General features: G+C 61.7%; 13 protein-coding genes across 13 annotated transcripts; 8 read left to right on the top strand and 5 right to left on the bottom strand.

The window, feature by feature from the left end:
• On the top strand, nt 1-398 carry OT_ostta06g04140 (unnamed product; the record flags this gene model as incomplete). Its single annotated transcript, XM_003075062.2, has 1 exon — nt 1-398. A coding segment is annotated over one exon (398 nt), but the record flags the coding sequence as incomplete, so codon positions are not given.
• A 68-nt stretch (nt 399-466) lies between these two features.
• OT_ostta06g04150 (unnamed product) lies at nt 467-1,447 on the bottom strand (the record flags this gene model as incomplete). The annotated part of the gene is made up of 1 exon (XM_003075061.2): nt 467-1,447. One exon carries the CDS (start codon nt 1,445-1,447, stop codon nt 467-469), a length of 981 nt encoding a protein of 326 aa, XP_003075109.2.
• Nucleotides 1,448-1,858: 411 nt separating this feature from the next.
• Nucleotides 1,859-2,965, top strand: OT_ostta06g04160 (Mitochondrial substrate/solute carrier; the record flags this gene model as incomplete). Its single annotated transcript, XM_003075060.2, has 1 exon — nt 1,859-2,965. The coding sequence occupies one exon, from the start codon at nt 1,859-1,861 to the stop codon at nt 2,963-2,965; it is 1,107 nt and encodes a 368-aa protein (XP_003075108.2).
• A 196-nt stretch (nt 2,966-3,161) lies between these two features.
• OT_ostta06g04170 (P-loop containing nucleoside triphosphate hydrolase) lies at nt 3,162-5,147 on the top strand (the record flags this gene model as incomplete). Its single annotated transcript, XM_003075059.2, has 1 exon — nt 3,162-5,147. One exon carries the CDS (start codon nt 3,162-3,164, stop codon nt 5,145-5,147), a length of 1,986 nt encoding a protein of 661 aa, XP_003075107.2.
• A 151-nt stretch (nt 5,148-5,298) lies between these two features.
• OT_ostta06g04180 (Purple acid phosphatase-like, N-terminal) lies at nt 5,299-7,515 on the top strand (the record flags this gene model as incomplete). Its single annotated transcript, XM_003075058.2, has 1 exon — nt 5,299-7,515. The coding sequence occupies one exon, from the start codon at nt 5,299-5,301 to the stop codon at nt 7,513-7,515; it is 2,217 nt and encodes a 738-aa protein (XP_003075106.2).
• Nucleotides 7,516-7,653: 138 nt separating this feature from the next.
• On the bottom strand, nt 7,654-8,438 carry OT_ostta06g04190 (Uncharacterised protein family Ycf19; the record flags this gene model as incomplete). Its single annotated transcript, XM_022984108.1, has 2 exons — nt 7,654-8,162; nt 8,390-8,438. The coding sequence occupies 2 exons, from the start codon at nt 8,436-8,438 to the stop codon at nt 7,654-7,656; spliced, it is 558 nt and encodes a 185-aa protein (XP_022839302.1).
• A 170-nt stretch (nt 8,439-8,608) lies between these two features.
• Nucleotides 8,609-9,676, top strand: OT_ostta06g04200 (Indole-3-glycerol phosphate synthase; the record flags this gene model as incomplete). The annotated part of the gene is made up of 1 exon (XM_003075056.2): nt 8,609-9,676. One exon carries the CDS (start codon nt 8,609-8,611, stop codon nt 9,674-9,676), a length of 1,068 nt encoding a protein of 355 aa, XP_003075104.2.
• A 183-nt stretch (nt 9,677-9,859) lies between these two features.
• Nucleotides 9,860-10,781, bottom strand: OT_ostta06g04210 (C2 calcium-dependent membrane targeting; the record flags this gene model as incomplete). Its single annotated transcript, XM_003075055.1, has 2 exons — nt 9,860-10,593; nt 10,754-10,781. 2 exons carry the CDS (start codon nt 10,779-10,781, stop codon nt 9,860-9,862), a joined length of 762 nt encoding a protein of 253 aa, XP_003075103.1.
• A 151-nt stretch (nt 10,782-10,932) lies between these two features.
• Nucleotides 10,933-12,858, bottom strand: OT_ostta06g04220 (Sec1-like protein; the record flags this gene model as incomplete). Its single annotated transcript, XM_003075054.2, has 1 exon — nt 10,933-12,858. The coding sequence occupies one exon, from the start codon at nt 12,856-12,858 to the stop codon at nt 10,933-10,935; it is 1,926 nt and encodes a 641-aa protein (XP_003075102.2).
• Nucleotides 12,859-13,037: 179 nt separating this feature from the next.
• OT_ostta06g04230 (Bromodomain) lies at nt 13,038-15,014 on the bottom strand (the record flags this gene model as incomplete). Its single annotated transcript, XM_022984110.1, has 1 exon — nt 13,038-15,014. One exon carries the CDS (start codon nt 15,012-15,014, stop codon nt 13,038-13,040), a length of 1,977 nt encoding a protein of 658 aa, XP_022839303.1.
• Nucleotides 15,015-15,369: 355 nt separating this feature from the next.
• OT_ostta06g04240 (Ribosomal protein L7Ae conserved site) lies at nt 15,370-16,587 on the top strand (the record flags this gene model as incomplete). The annotated part of the gene is made up of 2 exons (XM_022984111.1): nt 15,370-15,372; nt 15,787-16,587. The coding sequence occupies 2 exons, from the start codon at nt 15,370-15,372 to the stop codon at nt 16,585-16,587; spliced, it is 804 nt and encodes a 267-aa protein (XP_022839304.1).
• Nucleotides 16,588-16,926: 339 nt separating this feature from the next.
• Nucleotides 16,927-17,580, top strand: OT_ostta06g04250 (unnamed product; the record flags this gene model as incomplete). Its single annotated transcript, XM_003075051.2, has 1 exon — nt 16,927-17,580. One exon carries the CDS (start codon nt 16,927-16,929, stop codon nt 17,578-17,580), a length of 654 nt encoding a protein of 217 aa, XP_003075099.2.
• A 139-nt stretch (nt 17,581-17,719) lies between these two features.
• On the top strand, nt 17,720-18,927 carry OT_ostta06g04260 (unnamed product; the record flags this gene model as incomplete). The annotated part of the gene is made up of 2 exons (XM_022984112.1): nt 17,720-17,776; nt 17,890-18,927. 2 exons carry the CDS (start codon nt 17,720-17,722, stop codon nt 18,925-18,927), a joined length of 1,095 nt encoding a protein of 364 aa, XP_022839305.1.
• Between the last annotated feature and the right edge of the window lie 601 nt (nt 18,928-19,528).

Below are 19,528 nucleotides of genomic sequence, written 5' to 3' on the forward strand. Positions count from 1 at the left end.
CGACGACGGAGGCGGTGGCGGTGGAGACCGAGGCGGAGGACGCGTTCGACGCGCGCGCGGTGTTCTACGCCGTCGCGGACGCGGACGACGACGGGGATTTGAAAATCGTTCGAGCCGCGCGTCCGCGGTCGATGCGAACGGAGATGGACGGGAGGACGGCGTCGACGCTCGCGAGACTTCGCGAAGACGTTGAATCGGAGGAGACGAACGCGATCGAACACGCGTTCGTCAAGCCGGGACACGAGGCGTGGGTGTGCGCGAGCGCGACGGATGGTAAACGCGCGTACGTCGTCGTCGAGGACACGAGCGATACGCTCTTGCGGGCGGTGCGGAGCGCGAAGGCTTTCGCGAAAAAGTCATTTCCGGACGCGTCGAGCGCGTTCGATTTGGAGACGTAAATAGCGCGGTTGTCGTGGGATTTAGAATTAGACTCATTCGCCGCGCGTACGGCGCGACTGACGTCTCACTACACTTGTCTACACCGCTCGCGCACCAGGGCGCAAACCTCGCGCAATCGTCGAATGAACTCAGCCGGATTTCGATCGTACGTGTCGTCGTGACCGGCGCCCTGAATCCAATACGGCTCGAGCACTAAATCCTCCGGTCTCGCCGTCTTTTTAATCGCCGCCCACAGCGCTTCGCCGTGCGAGACGTGCACGACCGCGTCCAATTCGCCGTGTACGAGCAAAAATGGGCACTGCGCGCTCTTGACGTGCTGATAGTTCTTGTACACGTCCAAACTCTTGAACACCTTGGCCGGAGTGCACCACGCGCTCGGCGAACTCACCACGCTGAGCGCGCTCAGGAGCGGGGAGACGAGCACGACGGCTCCGAACCCCGGGTTCTTGCTCGCGTGCGCGCACGTCGGCCCGCTCCCGATCGATTGCCCTAAAAGAATGATCTCGCGTCGTTCGACGCCGTATCGCTCGCGCACGTGACGCACCACGGCGTCGATATCCGCGTGCGTGTCCGCCACGCTCGCCTCTCCGCGACTCCGCCCGTACCCGGAGTAATCGTACGTCACCACCCGACACTCCAACTGTTGCGCCAACTTCCTCGCGAACGGCGCCACCTCGCCCGCGTCCACCGCGTTTCCGTGACTGAACACGATCGTCACGCCACCCACCCGCTCTCGCGTCGCCGACGCCGCGTCCGCCGTCGACGGCGCTTCGCACGCGAGGATGACGATCTCATTCCCTCGCGTCGTCTCGCGCGTCGTCGCCTCGCACGCGTCCAGGACGCGTTGAAACGCCCGCGCGTGCGCCTCCGGCAGCGTTCCGCGCGCGGCGTTGTACCGCGCGCGCGTCTCGCCGTTCGCGCATTCTAAATCATAGCTCGGCGGGTCCGGCGGGAAAAACGCGAGCGATTTCGCCAGCGCCTCGCTCGAGCACCGCTTCGCGCAGAACGCGGCGCCGATCACCGCGGTGGGGACGCACTGCGTCGGCATCGCCCCTCCGTCGACGCCGCGCGCGGTGCTTTGGCGTTCCCGCCGACGGAGAACGGTCTCCTCGACACGGACGCGCGCGACCGATCACGCCTTTCGACGCGACCGGTCACGCCTTTCGACGCGACCGGTCACGCCTTTCACGGTACCTTTGGAATCGCGTCCATCGCACCGGTCGCGTTTTCACCACGTCGACGTCCCGCGTGCGCGTCCGCGTCGACGCGCGTCGCCCGCACACGCCGTCGCGGGACGCGCGGAGAACGGGCGCGGAGAACGGGCGCGCGTTTGAGGGGCGCGCGCGCGTTTGAAGGGCGCTCGGACGCGAACGAGGATTCGGGCGATCGGGACGTCGGCGGCGATCGCGGATCGTTCGAACGCGTCGCGCGCGCGTCGACGGGGGTGATCGTCGGTGCGATGGCGACGATCGTCGATCGATGCGATGCCCGCGCGCGGACGTCGGTGACGGTGGCGACGCCGGCGGAGGCGGTGGCGTCGTACGCGTTTTACGCGCACATGGCGAGCGGCGCGCTCGCGGGGGCGGTGGAGCACACGGCGATGTTTCCCGTGGACACGATTAAGACGCGGATGCAGGCGGCGAGAGGGATGGCGATGCGTCCGGGTGGCCTCGGGGGAGGGGTAGCGGTGGACGCGTGGCGAGCGGCGACGCGAACGAGCGCCGAGAGCGCGGGCGTCGCGCTGCGAGGGCTGTACAGAGGGGTGAGCGCGGCGGGTCTGGGGGCGGGACCGGCGCACGCGGTGTACTTTGCGACGTACGAGAAGTGTAAGAGAGTTTTTGGTGGGAACGATCGGCGCGAGCACGCGCCGTTGGCGCACGCCATGGCGGGGGCGTGCGCGACGACGCTCGCGGATGGGTTACAGAACCCGGTGGACACGGTGAAGCAGCGGTTGCAGCTCAGGGAATCGCCGTACAAGGGGGTGGTGGATTGCGTCTCTAAGACGCTCCGCAACGAGGGTATTCGCGCGTTTTATAGGAGTTACCCGACGACGCTGGCGATGAACGTCCCTTTCACCGCGATTCATTTCTCCGTGTACGAGGGAGCCAAGCGCGCGCTCTTCAAGGCGAGCGAGGCCGAGCGAGAGGGGTTCGCCGTGCAGTTCGCCGCCGGGGGCATCGCCGGCGGTCTCGCCGCCGCGATGACGAACCCGATGGACGTCGTGAAGACGCGTATGCAGACGGAGTGCGTCTTACTCGACTGCGACGTCGCCAAGTCGGCGGAGCAAACGGCGAACGGCGTGTGCACCGTGAGGGGTCAACCAAAGATTTGTCCGCAAGAGCTCGCGGCGATGCGTGCGCGAACGGCCGCCGCGGCGAATATAACGTCGCCCTTCTCCATCGCTCGCGTTATCGTTAGGGACGAGGGTGTGATGGCGCTCGCGTCCGGCATGGGCGCTCGCGTCTTGTTTCACATCCCAGCCGCCGCCATCTGTTGGACCACGTACGAAGCCGCCAAGCGCGCCTTTGGTCTGGACGAGGACGACGAGTACGGCGGCCACCACTGAGCGTCTCGAAGATTCATATAGGCACTTTCTAGCGCGCTTGTCATCGCACGAAGCGAATATCACGCGAATCATTCCTCCCGCGCGCGCGGATAGAACCGGATAGCGATGACATCATCGTTTTGATGAAAAGTGCAAAAAGGCCCCATGCAGGCACCGTCATAATCACTCGCGCGCACGCGTCGCCCGAGCCCGAGTCATGCGTCGCGCCCTCGAGCGCGCGAGCGCACTCGCTCTTCGCCCGCTCGCCCCGGCCGGCGTCCGCGTCAGCGTCCGCGGCGTGCAGTGGAAGGCGGACGACTGGGAAAACTATGAATTCGATGAACAGTCGCGAGACGCACCGAAACCGCCGGCACCGGCGACGCCGGCGCCCTGGAAGCCCGAGAAACCGAAACCGAAGAGCGGCGCACGCGGAGCGACCGCGCCCGGGATCGCGCCCAAGCTGGAGAAGACGGGACCGGCGGCCGGGAACGCGAACACGGTGCCAGAGGTGACGGAGGCGGACCGGGACAAGCTGAGCTCGCAGTCGCACCTGGCGCGCATGATGACGGACGGCGCGTCGTTCGTCGAGCACGGCGTGGGTGGTTTGGATAAGGAATTTGCGAATATTTTCCGTCGAGTCTTCGCCTCGCGCATGGTGGACGTGAACATCGCTCGAAGGTTGAAGCTGCAACACGTCAGAGGGGTGCTCCTGTACGGGCCGCCGGGAACGGGTAAGACGCTCGTGGCGAGACAGTTGGGGAACATGCTCAACGCGCACCCGCCAAAAATCGTGAATGGTCCAGAGATTTTACAAAAGTTTGTCGGACAGAGCGAGGAGAACATTCGCGAGCTATTCGCTGACGCGGAGAAGGAGGCGAAGATGCGAGGCGACAAGAGTCAGCTGCACATCATCGTCTTCGACGAGATCGACGCCATCATGAAGGCTCGAGGTACGGGCGGGGAAACTGCGAGCGTGGTGCACGATAACGTGGTAAACCAGCTCTTGACCAAGTTGGACGGTATGCACGCGCTGAACAACGTGTTGATTGTCGGTATTACCAACCGCAAGGACTTGCTCGATCCCGCGCTCTTGCGACCGGGTCGTTTGGAGCTTCAGGTCGAGGTCGGACTTCCGGACGCGCACGGCCGAGAGCAAATTCTGCGCATCCACACCAACGCCATGGCGAGCGAGGGCTTACTCGGCGATTGCGTTGACTTGTCGGAGCTCTCCAAGCAAACGGTGAACTACAGCGGCGCGGAGCTGAAGGGTCTCGTCGGAGCTGCGACGTCGTACTCGCTCACCAGACACATCAAGGCGAGCGCTGAATTCGATCAAGCGGACAGCGCTGAGGCACCCGTGGTGCTCATGCAAGACTTCTTGAGTGCTCTCGAGGAAGTGCCACCGGCTATGGGCGCTGACGCCGCGACGCTCGAGGCGATGCGCCCAGATGGTTTCGTCGAGCTCGAGCCGGCAGCCGCGCACGGCGAAGCCGAGGAACAACTCAAAACAATCGTCAACGCCATGCGAGACGGTGCGACGGATCACATGACGTGCATGATCTCCGGCCCGACGGGATCTGGTAAGACGGCGCTCGCGGCCACGGTGGCTCTTGCGAGCGATTACCCGTACGTGAAGGTTGTCAAGCCGGACAGCGTCATCGCCAACACGCCGGGCGGAAGTGGAACTACGGATGACGTCCTCACCGCCGCCGTGAAGGCGTCGTTCGAGGACGCCATGAGATCCACGCTCAGCTGCTTGGTTATCGATTCAGTTGAGACACTCGTCGGCGTCGCTCCCGGTGACGGCAGCGAAGGCGTCAACGTTGCGCACCCGAAGGCCCTGGCAACGCTCAGCGCACTTTTACAGCGCAAGCCACCGCCTGGTCGCAACCTGTTGGTCCTCCTCACAACGTCGTCGCCGAAGACGCTCGAGCGCTTGGGCTTGGGAGCTGGCGGCATCATCGACGCCGACGTGGTCGTTCCCACGCTCACCACCGATCAATCTGCGAGCGCTTTAGTCTCTGTCGGTGCATTCGCCGACGTCTCCGCCGCGCGCGAGGCCGTGACGTCGCTCGGTCGCGACACCGTTCCCATCAAGTCGTTATTATCCACGGCGCGCGTCGCCAAGGCGATGTCCCAATCCGGCGTCGACCTGGACGCGTGGCGTCGTGCCTCCCAGCGCACGCGTCTCGCCCGCAGCTGATTCGCGTTTATTCATTCGGCCCGTTAAGGCCGCATTTGTTGTTATACAGTACGCCTTTAAACGCCACCGCGCCGCCTCGCGCGCCGTCGCGTCTCGCTCAAGTAACCGTCTCGACGCGACACCACGGCGCGTCGGTATTCGCTCGACCGCGATGCCGACGGCGACGCGACGCGCTTGCGTCGTCACCGCCTTCGTCCTCGCGTGTATCGCGGCGTCGCTTCCGCACGCGCGCGCGTTCGAGAGCGCGAACGTCAAAGAGCGCGAAGATGAAAAAACATCAACTTCAAACAAAGTCGAGCTCCGCTCCTTCTTCGACGCCCGGGACCTGAGCGCGCACGCGCTGGAGCAATCGTCACACAACGCCTTACATCGAATCGACGGGACGCGCGTGAACGCGGTTGACGGGAGAGTGTTGGCGACGAGCGGGTTTGAGATTCGAGTGAACGCGAGCTCGGTGGCTTCGGGCGAGCGGGTGACGGTGACGGTGTCGTCGAACGGGAACGCGCCGAACGCGACGTTCGCGGAGCATTGGATCGGAGCGTACTCCCCGGCCGGGGCGGACGTGACGAGGACGGCGCCAGTGAAGTACGCGATGTTGACGAATGTCACGAACGGAGAGTACGAGCGAACCGGGAGCGGTTCGGCGGCGTTCGATTTGACGACGCATCGCGCGGAGACGTACGATTTCGTGCTCTTCGCGACGCGAATGAGCGATTTGAGTGAGACGAGCGCGATGGCGATCGCGAGAAGTGATCCAGTGAAGCTCACGAACGCGCTCGATCCGGTGTGGCCCAGGGTGACGCTTCCGATTGGATGGAATGGTGGTTCAGCGCGCGTGACGTGGCAGTCGGGACGTAACGCGAGTCATGGCGCTCGTTTGATGTATCGTGTCGGTGGTGGCTCGTACACGCGCGTGCCGGCGTCGACTACGACGTACGACGAGCGCGATTTGTGCGGCGAGCCCGCCAACGGTTTCGGTTATCGGCATCCCGGCTACATTCACTCGGCGGACGTCTCAAACGTGCGCCCGGGAGACGTGATCGAGTACTTCTTGCAAGATTTCCACGTCACGAGCGATCGATTCGAAATGAAAATGCCCCCTGGAGAAGGACCGGATGCGCGCGTCACACTCGCGCTCTTCGCCGACATGGGTAGAGGTACGTCGGACGACTCGGAGACATGGAGGGCGTACGGTCGACCATCCATCAACGTCAGCGCGGCGCTCGCCGCGGATGCGCTGGACGAAAAGTTTGACGCGGTTTTCCTCTTCGGGGATCTGTCCTACGCCACCGGTTTTGCGTCCATTTGGGATGACTGGGCGGCGCAAATTGAACCGTGGGCGTCGAAAGTGCCTTTCATCTCAAACATGGGAAACCACGAGATGGATTATTCCTCTTTTCCGGACGGTCGAATCGCTGACCTGTACGGTGGGCGAGACAGCGGTGGCGAGTGCGGTGTTCCAGCGACGCGCCTGTATCCGACGCCGCGCGCGGGTCCAGACTCGGATTGGTTTGCGGTTACGTTTGGCGCCGTTCGCGTCGTGAGCATGAACACCGAGGTGGACTTTTCGCCATCCTCGCCTCAAGGGAAGTGGCTAGAACGCGAACTCTCGAGCGTCGATCGCACTCAAACGCCGTGGGTGATTCTCGGCGGGCACAGACCTGGTATTATCGACAGCACGGACGGTCCGGATGATCGAGACGTGGTGCCCGGAAAGCGCAATCCGAGCGACTTATCAGTCATGGACGAGCTACAGCGCGACGTGTGGCCTCTTTTGGTGAAGTATGAGGTCAACGCGGCGTTTTGGGGGCACAATCACGCGTACCAGCGCTCGTGCGCTTGGCGAGCGATCGGCGAGGGGCTGTTTAACGCCTCCAATGGATGCGTCGCGTACAGCCGACTCGGTTCAGACGGCGTCGCCGTGTACGACAAACCGGGCGCGCCGGTGAGCTTGCTCGTCGGCACGGGCGGGGCGAAGCACACGCGAAACGGCGTCGGACACGCGTTCACGGAGAAGGCATTCTACGAGTTTGGGTACGTGCGGCTCACCGCGCACAACAGAACGCACCTGTACGGCGAATATCAGGAGGCGGGTTCGGGATACGGCGATGTCCTGGACAAGTTTATGATTATCCAGCCGGTCCGAGTGTCAACGACCGGTGACGAAGACGAAGCGGTATTGTCTGCAAGACTCGAGCGCGCGTTATCCGAGGTGAAGACGTGGCGAGGCGCGGCGACCATCATGGCTGTCTTCGTCTGCGCCACGTTCGGCATCGGCGCGTTCGCGATGGCGAGACAGTGGAAGACGGAATCCACCAGGCACAGATTTTCGATTTTGACCTCCACGATGGACGACGGCGCATTATAGATTGACTCGCGCTCGAGCGGGTGTACGATATGTACGATGCAATTTTGTAACGATTCGGAAATGGCACATTCTTTTCTTTCATCTCGTATTACACGCTCTCCGGCGTGTGCCGTCCCAAAAAACTCACGGTTCCGCTCTTTAGAACTTACCCAAACCGGCGTCCGACGAAAGGACGCGCGCGAGGAATTGCAGCACCATGAAACCCAAAATAGGAGTGAAATCAACTTGGCCCATCACGGGCGGGATCAAGTTTCGGAACAGATTCAGGTACGGATCCGTCACCTGACGCAGCATCGTCCACGGCTGGCGCATCCAGTTCACGTTCGGAAACCACGTCAGGAGGACGCGAACGAACAGCAAAAGGAGGTAGAGCTTAATGAAGGACGCCACTGACTGCGTGACCAAACCGATCATCTTCCTGTCAACCATGGTCGCCGCCGCGACGGTGAACAACGGCGCCGCCGACGCTCGCATCGTGCTCGCGTCCTCCGCCATGATTTCAACCCCAATCTTCCGTTGTCGCCGCACCGCATCACCCACGATCGACACCGCGCGCGCGACCGAACGCGCGCTCGGCTTCTCCCCCGCCGCGCCCGTCGCGCTCGCGCGCGCGCGTCGCCGCGTCCGCGTCTCGCCTCGCCCCGTCGCTGCGCTCGAAAATCACCCTCGTCAGTCCCCGCTCGTCGTCCCATCCTCCGCGCGCCATCGCTCGACGTCTCCCGTCTCCACCCGCCCCTCGATCGCGGTCCCGTCGCCGTCGTCGTCGTCGTCGCGCCTCGACCCATCATCGATCCACCGATTGTGTCTCCAAACCCTCATCGATGCGTCGTTCGCGCGCGCGTCCGCGCCGTTCACGCCCGTCGCTCGCGCGCACCTCGTCGCGCCGTCGTCGCGATCGACGCGCGCGCGGACGCGGCGAACATGCTCGGTCGTCGTCGTCGCGATGTGTCTTCTCGCGGTGGCGATCGCGATGGGTGCTCGGCGTTATCCACGAGTCATGACTCGTGAAAGAGTCCCCCAGGGCTCGATCGACGCCACCATCCCTCGCCCGCGCGCGACGCCGCGCACGCCGACGCGCGAGACGGGCGACGCGATGACGACGGCGACGCGGACGACGCACGCGGGCGCGCGCGCGCGAGGGACGGGCGGACGGCGCGCGCGCGCGCGCGTGAACGTCGCGCGGGCGGCGAACGCGACGGACGACGGCGCGGTGAGCATTCGACGACGACCGCCGAGCGGACCGTCCAAGCACGCCCTGGGCGTCGGACAGTTTGAGTTCATGATCGAGGAAGTGAACGATAAGGGCGAGCGGGTGACGAACGAGGAGAACAGACCGAGGAACATCTTGGAGGAGATCGTGTGGTACAAGGACGTCGAGCTGGCGGAGCGAAAGGAAAAGTTTCCGCTGCAGTTGGTGCGAACGGCGCTGGTGAACGCGCCGCCGACGCGGGATTTTGTGAAGGCGATCACGGATCAGCTCGAGGCGACGAAGCAACCGGGATTGATCGCGGAGGTGAAGAAGGCGTCGCCGTCGAAGGGGGTGATTCAGCCCAACTTTGACCCGGTGAAAATCGCGAAGGCGTACGAGGCTGGTGGAGCGGCGTGTCTGAGCGTGCTGACGGACGAAAAGTTCTTCCAGGGTGGATTCGAAAACTTGCAGTTGATTCGCGAGGCCGGGGTGACGTGCCCGCTGCTATGCAAGGAGTTCATCGTCGACGCGTATCAAATTTACTTGGCTCGCAAGTACGGCGCCGACGCGATCCTTTTGATCGCCGCTGTTTTGCCCAACCAAGACTTGAAGTACTTCATCAAGATCGCGCACTCGCTTGGGATGAAGTGCCTGATCGAGGTGCACACGTACGGCGAGATGAAGCGCGTTTTGGATGGCGACTTTCCCATTGATTTACTCGGCATCAACAACCGCGACTTGGGGACGTTCGAGGTGAGCCTGAGCGTGACCACTGATCTGATGAACGGCCCGCTCGGCGAGGAGGTAAAGGAACGCGGCATCACCATGGTGGGCGAGTCCGGTATCTTCACCATCGACGACGTGAACCTCTTGCAAGATTCCGGCGTCGGCGCCGTTTTGGTCGGCGAGTCTCTCGTGAAGCAAGACACCCCGGACGTTGGCATTAAGAAGCTCTTCGGCCGCCCGCTTTAAGCTTAATGCATTGAAATTCAACATTATCTCGGGGACATTCCCGTTAAAACGCATCATCGTGGGTATAATCCACGTCAAACTTGAGAGGAGAAAACGTTCCTGCGAGACTGATTTTATTACATTGTTCGTGCGCGACGTGTTCGTCTGATTCGCGAAAATAAATTGCGCTCGAATCCTAAATCGTTATCCCCATACATCGTCTCTCGGCGGCGGGGGATATGCCGCGGGTCGAGGATTGTATCCTGGCGGCGGTGGATGAGACAGTGGATATCCGGGCGGTGGCGGATGAGATACTCCAGCGCCGCCGATGGGTCGTGGAACGTACGGTTGCGGCGGTGCCGAAGGCGGCGCTTGGTACGGGATATATGTGACGTTCGGCGTGTTCACGTGCGGCGCCGCCGTCGCGTGTATCGCTGGGCGCCCACCGTATTGTTGAAAGTGCGCGCCACCGTTCGTCGGCAGTTGCACCGCGTACCCGGCTGCGCCCGCGCCCGCGACGGGCTGCACCACCGCACGCGGGCTCGCCTGCGCCACCACCTGTGTCGTTTCGTGTGGTTTTGATACCTGCGACGGCGCGAACGTCAACACCACGTTGATCAACCCGGCCGGTCGTCCCTTGCCGTCGAACACGCTCACCTCCACGTCGTCAAACTGTTCCTTAAAAACCTTATCGAGCTCCACCACCGCCGCCCCTATGCACTTATCGCTCGTCATTAAGTTCGCATTCCATATCCGCAGATCAATCTCGTTCTCCCCGCGCGCGATATTGAAGGAAAATCGTTCGTTCCACGTCGGGCTCGTTCCGCCATCCTTGCACACCTTGGTTCGCACCGACTGACTCTCTCCAACCTTGAGCACGACGTACGGGTCTTGTTTCCCGAACGTCTGCGTGTCCTTCAACCTGATCGCCGAGAGCACTGATGCGGGCGCGGCGCGACGACGTCGTCAGTCGAGGGTGACGATGCGACGGGGACAAAACGCGTGGCGACATTCGTGATTCAGATTATCGACAGAATCGACGCACTCGCGGGCGTTCGAGGCGCGCGCGCGATCGAGCGAACGCGTCGTCGTGCATACCGTTCACGTCGAGCTTGCCGCGAGTCATCGCTCGAGTTCGGTTCGAGTGCGTCGCGATGTAAAGAGAGGTGGCGCGACGCTAGACGAGCTGTGTTGGCGCACGACAAGGGAAGGAAGCGCCTCTCGGGAGCGACAGGCGCGAGCTAACGGTGAATTGTGATGTTCGGACGTTCCGATTCCTAACTCGCGGCGCCGAGCGCGGCGAGGGTACTCAAGAATGCCTCTCCCGTGCACATGCCGGTAGAGCCGTAGATGACGGAGCGCACGCTGGCGCGCTCGCGCGTCTTGAGCTCGGCGAGGGATTGGTACTCGAGGTAGTTGCCACCGCCCACGACAAAGCAGATACCTTCGTGAAACGCGGGATCGCCCGCGCGCGGGACGACCGGCTTGCCAAGAGGCGCCTTTGGATCCAGGTGCGCGTACTCGGATGTCTCCGGACCAGGTTGGTTCGCCATGAGCGCCTCAAAGGCGAACGCGACCGGAAGCACGCGTTCCCCGCTGAGCAAGTTTCGCACCCCCTTGGTGATCGTGTTGATACTCTGCCCGTAGAGCTTGTCAGCCCACTCTAAGATGTTGCCCTGGTTCGAGTCTGTGCGCCTGTGGGCGTCCGATTCGGCGCCACCAGACATGTTCTTCAATCTCGCGTTCAGGCTCATCATGCGCTTAATATACGTAAGCCCGGCCGTATCGGCACCGCTTGCTCGCAGCGCACCTGCCACCTCTTCTGCGTCCTGAGGCGACATGCTCTCCGTCGCGGAAAGCGTATACACAATGGCCAGGCGAACTTTGTCGCTCGCGCTACCGCGGCCAGTGGCTTGCAGTAAGCTCATCACCGCGGGCTTATCAACCTTACCGACGAGTAAGTCTTCTTCTATGGCATAATACTCATCCAATCCACGCTGCTTGATGTTCCCCAATAGCGCGGTCGCGATGTTCGTGTGCTTGTCGATGACGCGCTTCTTCTCTTGAAGCTCCGGAAGCGACTGCACCGCATCAGCGAGTTTCGCCGTGCTGTTGCCCAGTGCATCGTCCTCGTCATCTGCCATCGCCGCCTGCGCGTTCACACGCTTGATGGCTTCCTTGTATTTCGCGAGCTCAGACTCCACCTCCTCAGCCACCTTTGGGAACTGGGCCTCGGCGTTTTCCGCCCAAAATGGATCCGATTCCTCAAGCGTGTAGCTCTTCGGCTTGGCCCCATTCACAGCCGCTGTCGGACCGTCCACGTCAACATCCACGCGGTTCAGCTTCATGTTTAACACGTCGTGCACGAGCGGCTGATACGTCCACGCGTGCTGCAGCATAGCCGTGAGGTCGAAGTTTCGGTCAAACAGACACAGCAGCGGTCTCTGCACGTAGCTCCCGCCGAGCCCGATGCGAAATCCGCCCTCGAACGGGTTATCTTTCTGGCTCAGCGCCTCTCTCAATCTCGAATCCAACTCCTTTGCGATCATCTCCGCCGCGCCGCCGCGCTGAGACCGAATCACAGGAACTTGCCCGAGCGTCACGCACGCACTGTACAACCCAGTCGCCACGCTCGCGATCATGCGCTCAACATCGCGCTCGTTCGCCCTAGGATCGTGCAACAATCTGTATCCATCGTCCAAGCAGAGATCGAACAGATCGTCCTCGAGCGAGACGTACCCCAAGTACTGCTCCCGCACGCACGCTACTTTCTCATCCGCGCCCGCCTTGGCCGCGCTCGTCGCCAACTCCTCCAGCGCGCTCTCCGCCAGCGCGTTCGAAAAATTCAAGTGGTAGACGTCATACAGCCCTCGTTCGAAATCTCGCGCGATCATCCGCACGTTCTCGATCGTCGGTCTCACGAAGTACACCGCCGGCGTGTCCGGAATCTCCTCGCGATCCTTCGACAGGCGCATGTGCAGCGTCACCCCGTGATCCCTCAGCTCCTTCAGCGTCACCAGCGGTGCGATCACGTCGTGTGTGAACGCGTCCAGGATGAGCACCTTGTACGTGTTCGCCTCTTCCGCCTCCGCGTCGGGGTCGTTCAAGTAGGCGAAAGCGGATTTCGTGCTGTTGGAATTCTTGACGAGACTGAGCATCTCGTGCACCGCCTGGCGCTGTAGCGGTCGTAACGCGAGCGGCATGACGTACTTCACGAGAACGATCGACGTGAACGCAGAGGCGCGTGGCTCGGGGACGACGCGCGTGCGTGTGAGGCGGTTCTTGCGCGTCTGGAGCGGAGAGGCAAATATTGTCGCGCGGTTTTACACGGTGTTGTGTGATGTTACACGCGAAGTGCGATGCGAGCGAAGATATCACGCGATCAGAGGTCGAATCCAATGTCCATCCCATCGACGTCCACGGAAACGTCGCCGAGGAGGTCGTCAAAAGCGACGGGATCGAAGTCTAACTCGTCCGGCATGGCGTCAATCGAGCGGAGACCCACTTCGCTCGTCACCTCGTCAATCGGATGACCGATCATGAAATTCGCCATCGCCGTGTCCCCTGATGCGTCCATCGGCTCCTCCTTGAACCTCGCGAGTAGATGCTTGGGCGCGCCGACGCCGCACCAACCAGCGTTTATGGCTAATCTATTCCTATTCATGGTCTTCGTGTAACGCGCCAGGAGGTGAATCGTAAGGTCGTTGTGCGCGTCGACGTCTTCCAAGTGCGCCGCAGGTTTCCATCCGGTCGTGTTTGCGGCGATGATTTCTCGGGCGCCGACTCGTAGGCCCTCGGGCAAACTACGCAACTCGGAAGCCAGGTTGAGTCGGTCGTCGCGTTCTAACGGACGCATGAGAGCGAGCACTTGGTTTTGTACCTCCCCGAGCTGTATATTCACCAGATCGATCGCCTCAGACGCCTTCGAACACTCCTTCTCTTTACTGACTACGTCCGCGCGGCGACTCGCCGCCTCGTTCTTCGCCTCAGCGGCTTTGCGCTCGATGACGCAGCATGCCTCGACGTCGGCGATCCTTTGCTGGATGGTCGCCCATCTCGTCTCCCACTCCACTAATAGTTCCTTCGCCATCGCGTGCACGTCCGTACCCTCGGCATTGAACTTCATGGCGTTTGCAAAGGTGAGGCGAACGTCGGCGTCGACTTCCTCAGCCTTGACGTACTTGCCTCCGTTCTCGATCAAATTCTTAACCGTTCCGAGATCCATGGGCTCTTTGATGATCTCACGATACGTCGGTAGATCAAGTGCGTCTGGGTCCACGGGCGCGGCGAACGGAAACCCCCACTTGTGCGCGATTAGTTGTCGCACGGACGTCAGGCACTGCTTGTGGACAACTTCCAGCAGCGCTCGATAACGAAGCGTATCGAACCCAACCTGCGTATCTGGCTTGCAACCCAGCTTTTGGCGCATCGCTGAGATCCCCCTGGACACCGATGTGGCCTTCCTCTTGGAATCGATCTCACTCAGAGCGGCGTTCGCTCGCTGCGAAATCAAGCTCAGTTCGTCTCGTTGCTCCGTCAACGCATACGCTCGCACAGTCAGGGTGTTCAACAAATGGTCGAGCTCTGTGAGGCGTTTGCGCAGCTCCATTTTCTGCGCCCGCTCTTCTGCCATCGCTCGCTTGCTCTGCGTCGCCGGTCCTCGAGACGATGGACGAGACGGAGGTTGCACGAGCAGCCCCGTCATCAAACCCGCGAACGGGTCCACCGTCAACGGCACTGGCATCATCATCCCCCCCCCAGCCTTCTTCTTACCCCTCTTCTTGCTCGTCACACCGATGACACCGTCCCCGAGACCGAAATCTGGCACGAAATCGTCCACCACACCCAGCGTGCTCACGTTGTGCGCCTGCCATCTCCGAAGTTCCTCCTCGCTGTTCCCGTACAACGCGCCGTCTCGGGAGACGTGCGCGATCGGCCCGTCCATTCCAGCGAACTCACACCCGTACGGCAACTTCCCCGCGAGCTTCGCCACCTGCGTCGGCCCGAGAAACATCTCCCCCCGCTTCGTCGGCGGTCTCAACCATCCCGCCTTCGCTCCGTCCCGCGCCTCCGCCGACGCGCTCGCGCGTCCCCCAGTCTTCGCTCGTTTCGCCCACGCCTCCCCCCGTTCGCTCGGACGTTTCACGCGCGTCGATTTCCCTTCGCGCACCGCATGCAGCGTCCGCGCGCGCGCGTCCGTCCCACCGCCCGCCGCGTCCGCGGCGAGCCGCCGAGCGTCATTCGCCGAACCTCCCTCCACCGCGCGCGCGTCTCGTCGCGCCATCGACCCCTCACCCCTCGTCCCGATCGCCGTCTTCGCGCTATCGAGGTCACCGTCGACGCGCGCGCCCGGGTCCATCGCGCGCGCGCGCGGTGGGCGGAATGAATCGCCGCGCGACCGAATGCCGCGAGTGATTCGCCGCGACGCGAATCTGTGTCGTGGGCGATTTTTGATTCGTCCACGCGCGTGGACGATTTGTGATTCGTCGACGCGCGTGGACGATTTGTGATTTCATCAACCCGGGGCTCGATTCGATCGTCGTAGTGCGTGATCGAACGCGCGATGTGATGGGCGTGGGGCGAACGCGCACGCGCGTGGGGCGCCGATATCGTACTGGAGCACCGAAAGCGCGATGTGGCGCCCATGGCGACGGACGCCGTCGCCCCGCCGCGCGCGCGCGCCGCGTCCGCCTCTCCGCGACGCGTTCGAAGCAATGGTGCGTGCGCGTCGATCGATCTCGCGCGCGCGCGATTCGGGGGTCGATGGCGGGTGATTTGGCGCGCGCGTGGTGGTGGGCGCGCGCGGTGGTGGACGCGCGTCGACGCGCGGAAAGGGGATCGCGGACCTCGCGCGCGGGCGTAGGGTCAGCGATGGCGTCGGCGCGGTGATCGGCGATGGGGGGGCGGGCGACGATGGATGGGCGTCGTACGCGAGGGACACGCGTGCGGATGCGAGACGGCGAGCGGTTGGGCGATCGGGGCGCACCGGGGGGTGGAGGGAGCGACGCGCGGGCGGGGGGGCGATCGTGGGGAGATGAGGGCTTAGGGCTTTGGGCGCGCGCGCGGGGATGACGAAGACGCGAGACGAGCGAGCGACTGACCGTGACGCGTGTTGTTTTGAGATGACGCAGGCTCCGAGCAAGAAGACCGCGCCCGTGCCGGCCGCCATCAAGGCGAAGCAGCCGAAGAAGGAGGAGAAGGGTCCGTCTAACCCGCTCTTCGAACGCCGCCCGAAGAACTTTGGCATTGGCCAATCGCTTCCGGTCAAGCAACCGCTTAACCGCTACGTGAAGTGGCCGAAGTACGTGCGCCTTCAGCGCCAGCGACGTGTGTTGCAAAAGCGCTTGAAGGTGCCGCCGGCCATCAACCAGTTCAACAACACGTTGGACAAGAACTTGGCTACCAACCTGTTCAAGCTCCTCATGAAGTACCGCCCGGAAGACGCGGCGCAAAAGAAGGAGCGCCTCACCGGCATGGCCGAGGCCGAGGCTGCGGGTAAGGATGTCGAGAGCAAGAAGCCGGTTGTTGTGAAGTTCGGCATCAACCACATCACCTACCTCATCGAGCAAGGCAAGGCGCAACTTGTGTGCATCGCCCACGACGTCGACCCGATTGAACTTGTCGTCTGGTTGCCGGCTCTCTGCAAGCAAATGAACGTGCCGTACTGCATCGTCAAGGGTAAGGCTCGTCTCGGCGCCGTCGTTCACAAGAAGACCGCCACTGCCTTGTGCCTCACGGCGATCAAGAACGAAGACAAGCTTGAATTCTCCAAGCTTGTCGAAGCCATCAAGGCTTCCTACAACGACGTGTTCGCCAAGACGCAACGCAAGTGGGGTGGTGGTATTATGGGTGTGAAGTCGCAAGCGAAGACTGCTGCTCGCGAGAAGGTTATCGCTCGCGAACTCGCCCAGCGTGCCCAGGTCAAGGTCTAAGCGATCGAAGTTAGACACAGAGTGGGGTCGACGATTCGACCAGAGGTGATTGAGGCGTCGTTTTACGATGCGCGCCAGCACTTAGTGAGGCATTGCATTGTAACACAGGACTACATAGGTCTTCCTAATTCCTCTTCGTCAACACGATTAGTTCCTGTTACACCGCCACGCCGACGTCCCCCCGCATGGATACCAAACTAGCTTTCTCTCGCCCGCGAACTCGCGTTCTGGAATGATTCAGTTTCTTTTCCAATTTATCTGATGTCAGCCTCACACTCGCGCGCGCGCGCGAGTCGCCGCCCACGCCACGCCCTCCGTCGACCACACGATCGATCGCACATGGCGGACATCACTCCCGTCGAAGAGCCCGGAAGCGTGACGAAGAAACCGTCGTCGGCCGTTGACCGGGATTCATCGAAAATGAACTCCAGCGGCAAGCCCTGGTGGCGCGACTTGAGCGTCCCGCGCCTGAGCGTGCACGACGAACCTGTGTATGGGTTGAAGGTGTCGAAGACGTTCAACCTGCGTGGACACGACGTGGTGGACAATAAGACGAGCGTCACGGTGGGCGCGATGGCAGATTATACCTCCAAGCAGGCGCACTTGTTCGCCAAGTGCGAGCACATGCTGGATGACTCTGGAAAGATCGCGATCGACGTCACCGGGGTCGAGCTTCAAAAGCAGTTCGACGCCCTGGAAGGTGTGCTCCGCGCGGACGTGAACATCGGCGCGGGCGTGAGCTGGGACGGGAAGCCGTACATTAACTTTGACGCCATGCCGAAAAGCGCGCTGATGAAGGGCGTCGGTCTCGCGACTGCGATTCATCAGGGGCGATCGATCGACCTTCGACCGACGCGGCCGTTGAACGAGACGCTCAGCCTCGAAGCGCCGTTTTCACTTTACCGCGACGGCTCGGAGCTGAACGTTCAGGTGCACGGCGTCATCGGAGCCGTCAGCCTTCCCAACTCTGACTTTTACATCACGAGAAGATGACGAGAAACACAAACTGCGTTGTAATTGAACACTCGGTACCAAAATCGCGTCACACATCACCCGACTTGTCCTCTTCGCTCGTGGCGCCTCTTCCGCGTCCCGCGCGTCGCCGCCTCCACACACACCGCCGCGCCGCTCGATGGCGAGCGAACTCAAAGACCAGGGCGGACTCGCCGAGATCGCGCGCAAGCTCGAGGTCCGTCGCGCATCCATCACCGCGCGTCCGATCGTCGACGCGTTCGCGAACGAAGCGCACCGCCGCCGCTTTCCACAGACTGACGAACGTTTTTCGCTTCTTCGACGTCGCAGGCGGCCAGACGCGCGGGCGATGCGAGCGCGGTGAAGGAAACGACGCCACTCGCGCTCACGCGCACGCGCGAGACGTCCACGCCGATGCTAGATGTTAAGGAGGAGAAAGAGGCGAAGCGGGCGAAGAAGCTGAAGAAGGACAAGGCGGAGAAGAAGACGAAGAAGCTGAAGAAGGAAAAGAAAGTGAAGAAGGAAAAGATATCAAAGAGATTGAAGACGCCTAGCGAGCGGAGCGAGAGTGAGAGCGAGAGTGAGGAGAGAGCTGAGACGAGGGATCGAAAGAGACGGACGGAGACTGGGTCCAGCGGTGAGGAGGAGGAGGGCGACGATAACGAGAGCGTCGATGACGACGACGAGAGCGAAAGCGAGAACGATGACGCGAGGCAGAATGAGCCAGAGGGAGATGTGAGCGAAGAGTTTGCTCGCGCGCGGGCGACGGTGAGACAGGCTTTGGAACGATTCGGGAACGTCGAATGCCTCGATGAAGAGTTGCGTCAGAAGCACGGGAAATCTGAAGCCGTGGAGAAGGCGTGCAAGACGCTGGGCATGCAGATCGGGGCGCTGATTAAAAAGACCTTGCGAAAAAATCTCTCGCTCATGGGCGCCAGGGATAACTTACTCGCGACGAGTCTGTCGTTGGAAGACGATTTGCGTCCTAGGAAGTCGACGGATCCGTTGGTTGACAACATGGACCCCGCAAACTTTCAATGCAGAATGTGGGACTCCATCGCAAAGCACGACAACGTTGTTTTTGGTCGAGCGCAGGCGGCGATGGACTCGGTTGAGAACAGACAATCTACATCTGCGACCACTGAAGGTGAGGACGAGACGGCGTTTGCCAAGGTGTACAGAGATGCATTCATCGAAGCTTATGGCGATGACATCGAGACGCTGAGAAAGGATGAAAAGACAAACGTGAGTGTCATCTTGCGAGCGATCCAAAGCGGCGTCGACATCGTACCAGAGCTCCAGAAGCAGCTCCATCTTCAATGGTCGACGCTCAGCGCGAGACAGCAGCCGAAGGAGTCTACGGAGTAGGTCGTCGCGATCGATAGTTTCCCATTCGCAGCTACCGGTACCGGCCTGTACTAGTAGCGTAGATACTACTAACCTCCGTGTCAAAAGTGATGATACTGAGCTTTGTTATACGCGTTATCGCATCATATCGAGGCATGCTGTACATCGCTGGAAAGCTGTTGAAATTTCCCGTACGTCGATGCAAGTTCCCCGGTGTGGATTTGCGTAAAATCGCCGATGCGTGATGATTTCCATTTTGTGTCAATTCCAAAATGATAGGAAAACGCGAAAAAAGTTGCAAAAGTTCGAGAGCGATTTAGCTAAATTTTTACCCCTCCTAGGGTTTTCTCCTTTTTTCTACGTGTGTACGCCCATCGACGAAACAATTCGAAACGCGCGTGCTCCGCGTGCCAGCGCGCGCGCGGACGACACAAATCGACCCGGGGCGCGACGGAGAGCTCGCGTGCCAAGTTTCACATGTTTTGGCCGCTTGGTCTGCTAAACCCAGGCACCGAGCGCTCAGGGGGCGAGGAAGAGCGCACGCCATCAAGTTTGAATCGCGCGCCTCGACGGACGAAGTTGCAGGTTCACGGCGACGCGCGCACGCGACCGGTGAGCGAGA

Source organism: Ostreococcus tauri, assembly GCF_000214015.3.
Source record: "Ostreococcus tauri WGS project CAID00000000 data, contig chromosome 06, whole genome shotgun sequence".
In the NCBI taxonomy this organism is placed as follows: domain Eukaryota; kingdom Viridiplantae; phylum Chlorophyta; class Mamiellophyceae; order Mamiellales; family Bathycoccaceae; genus Ostreococcus; species Ostreococcus tauri.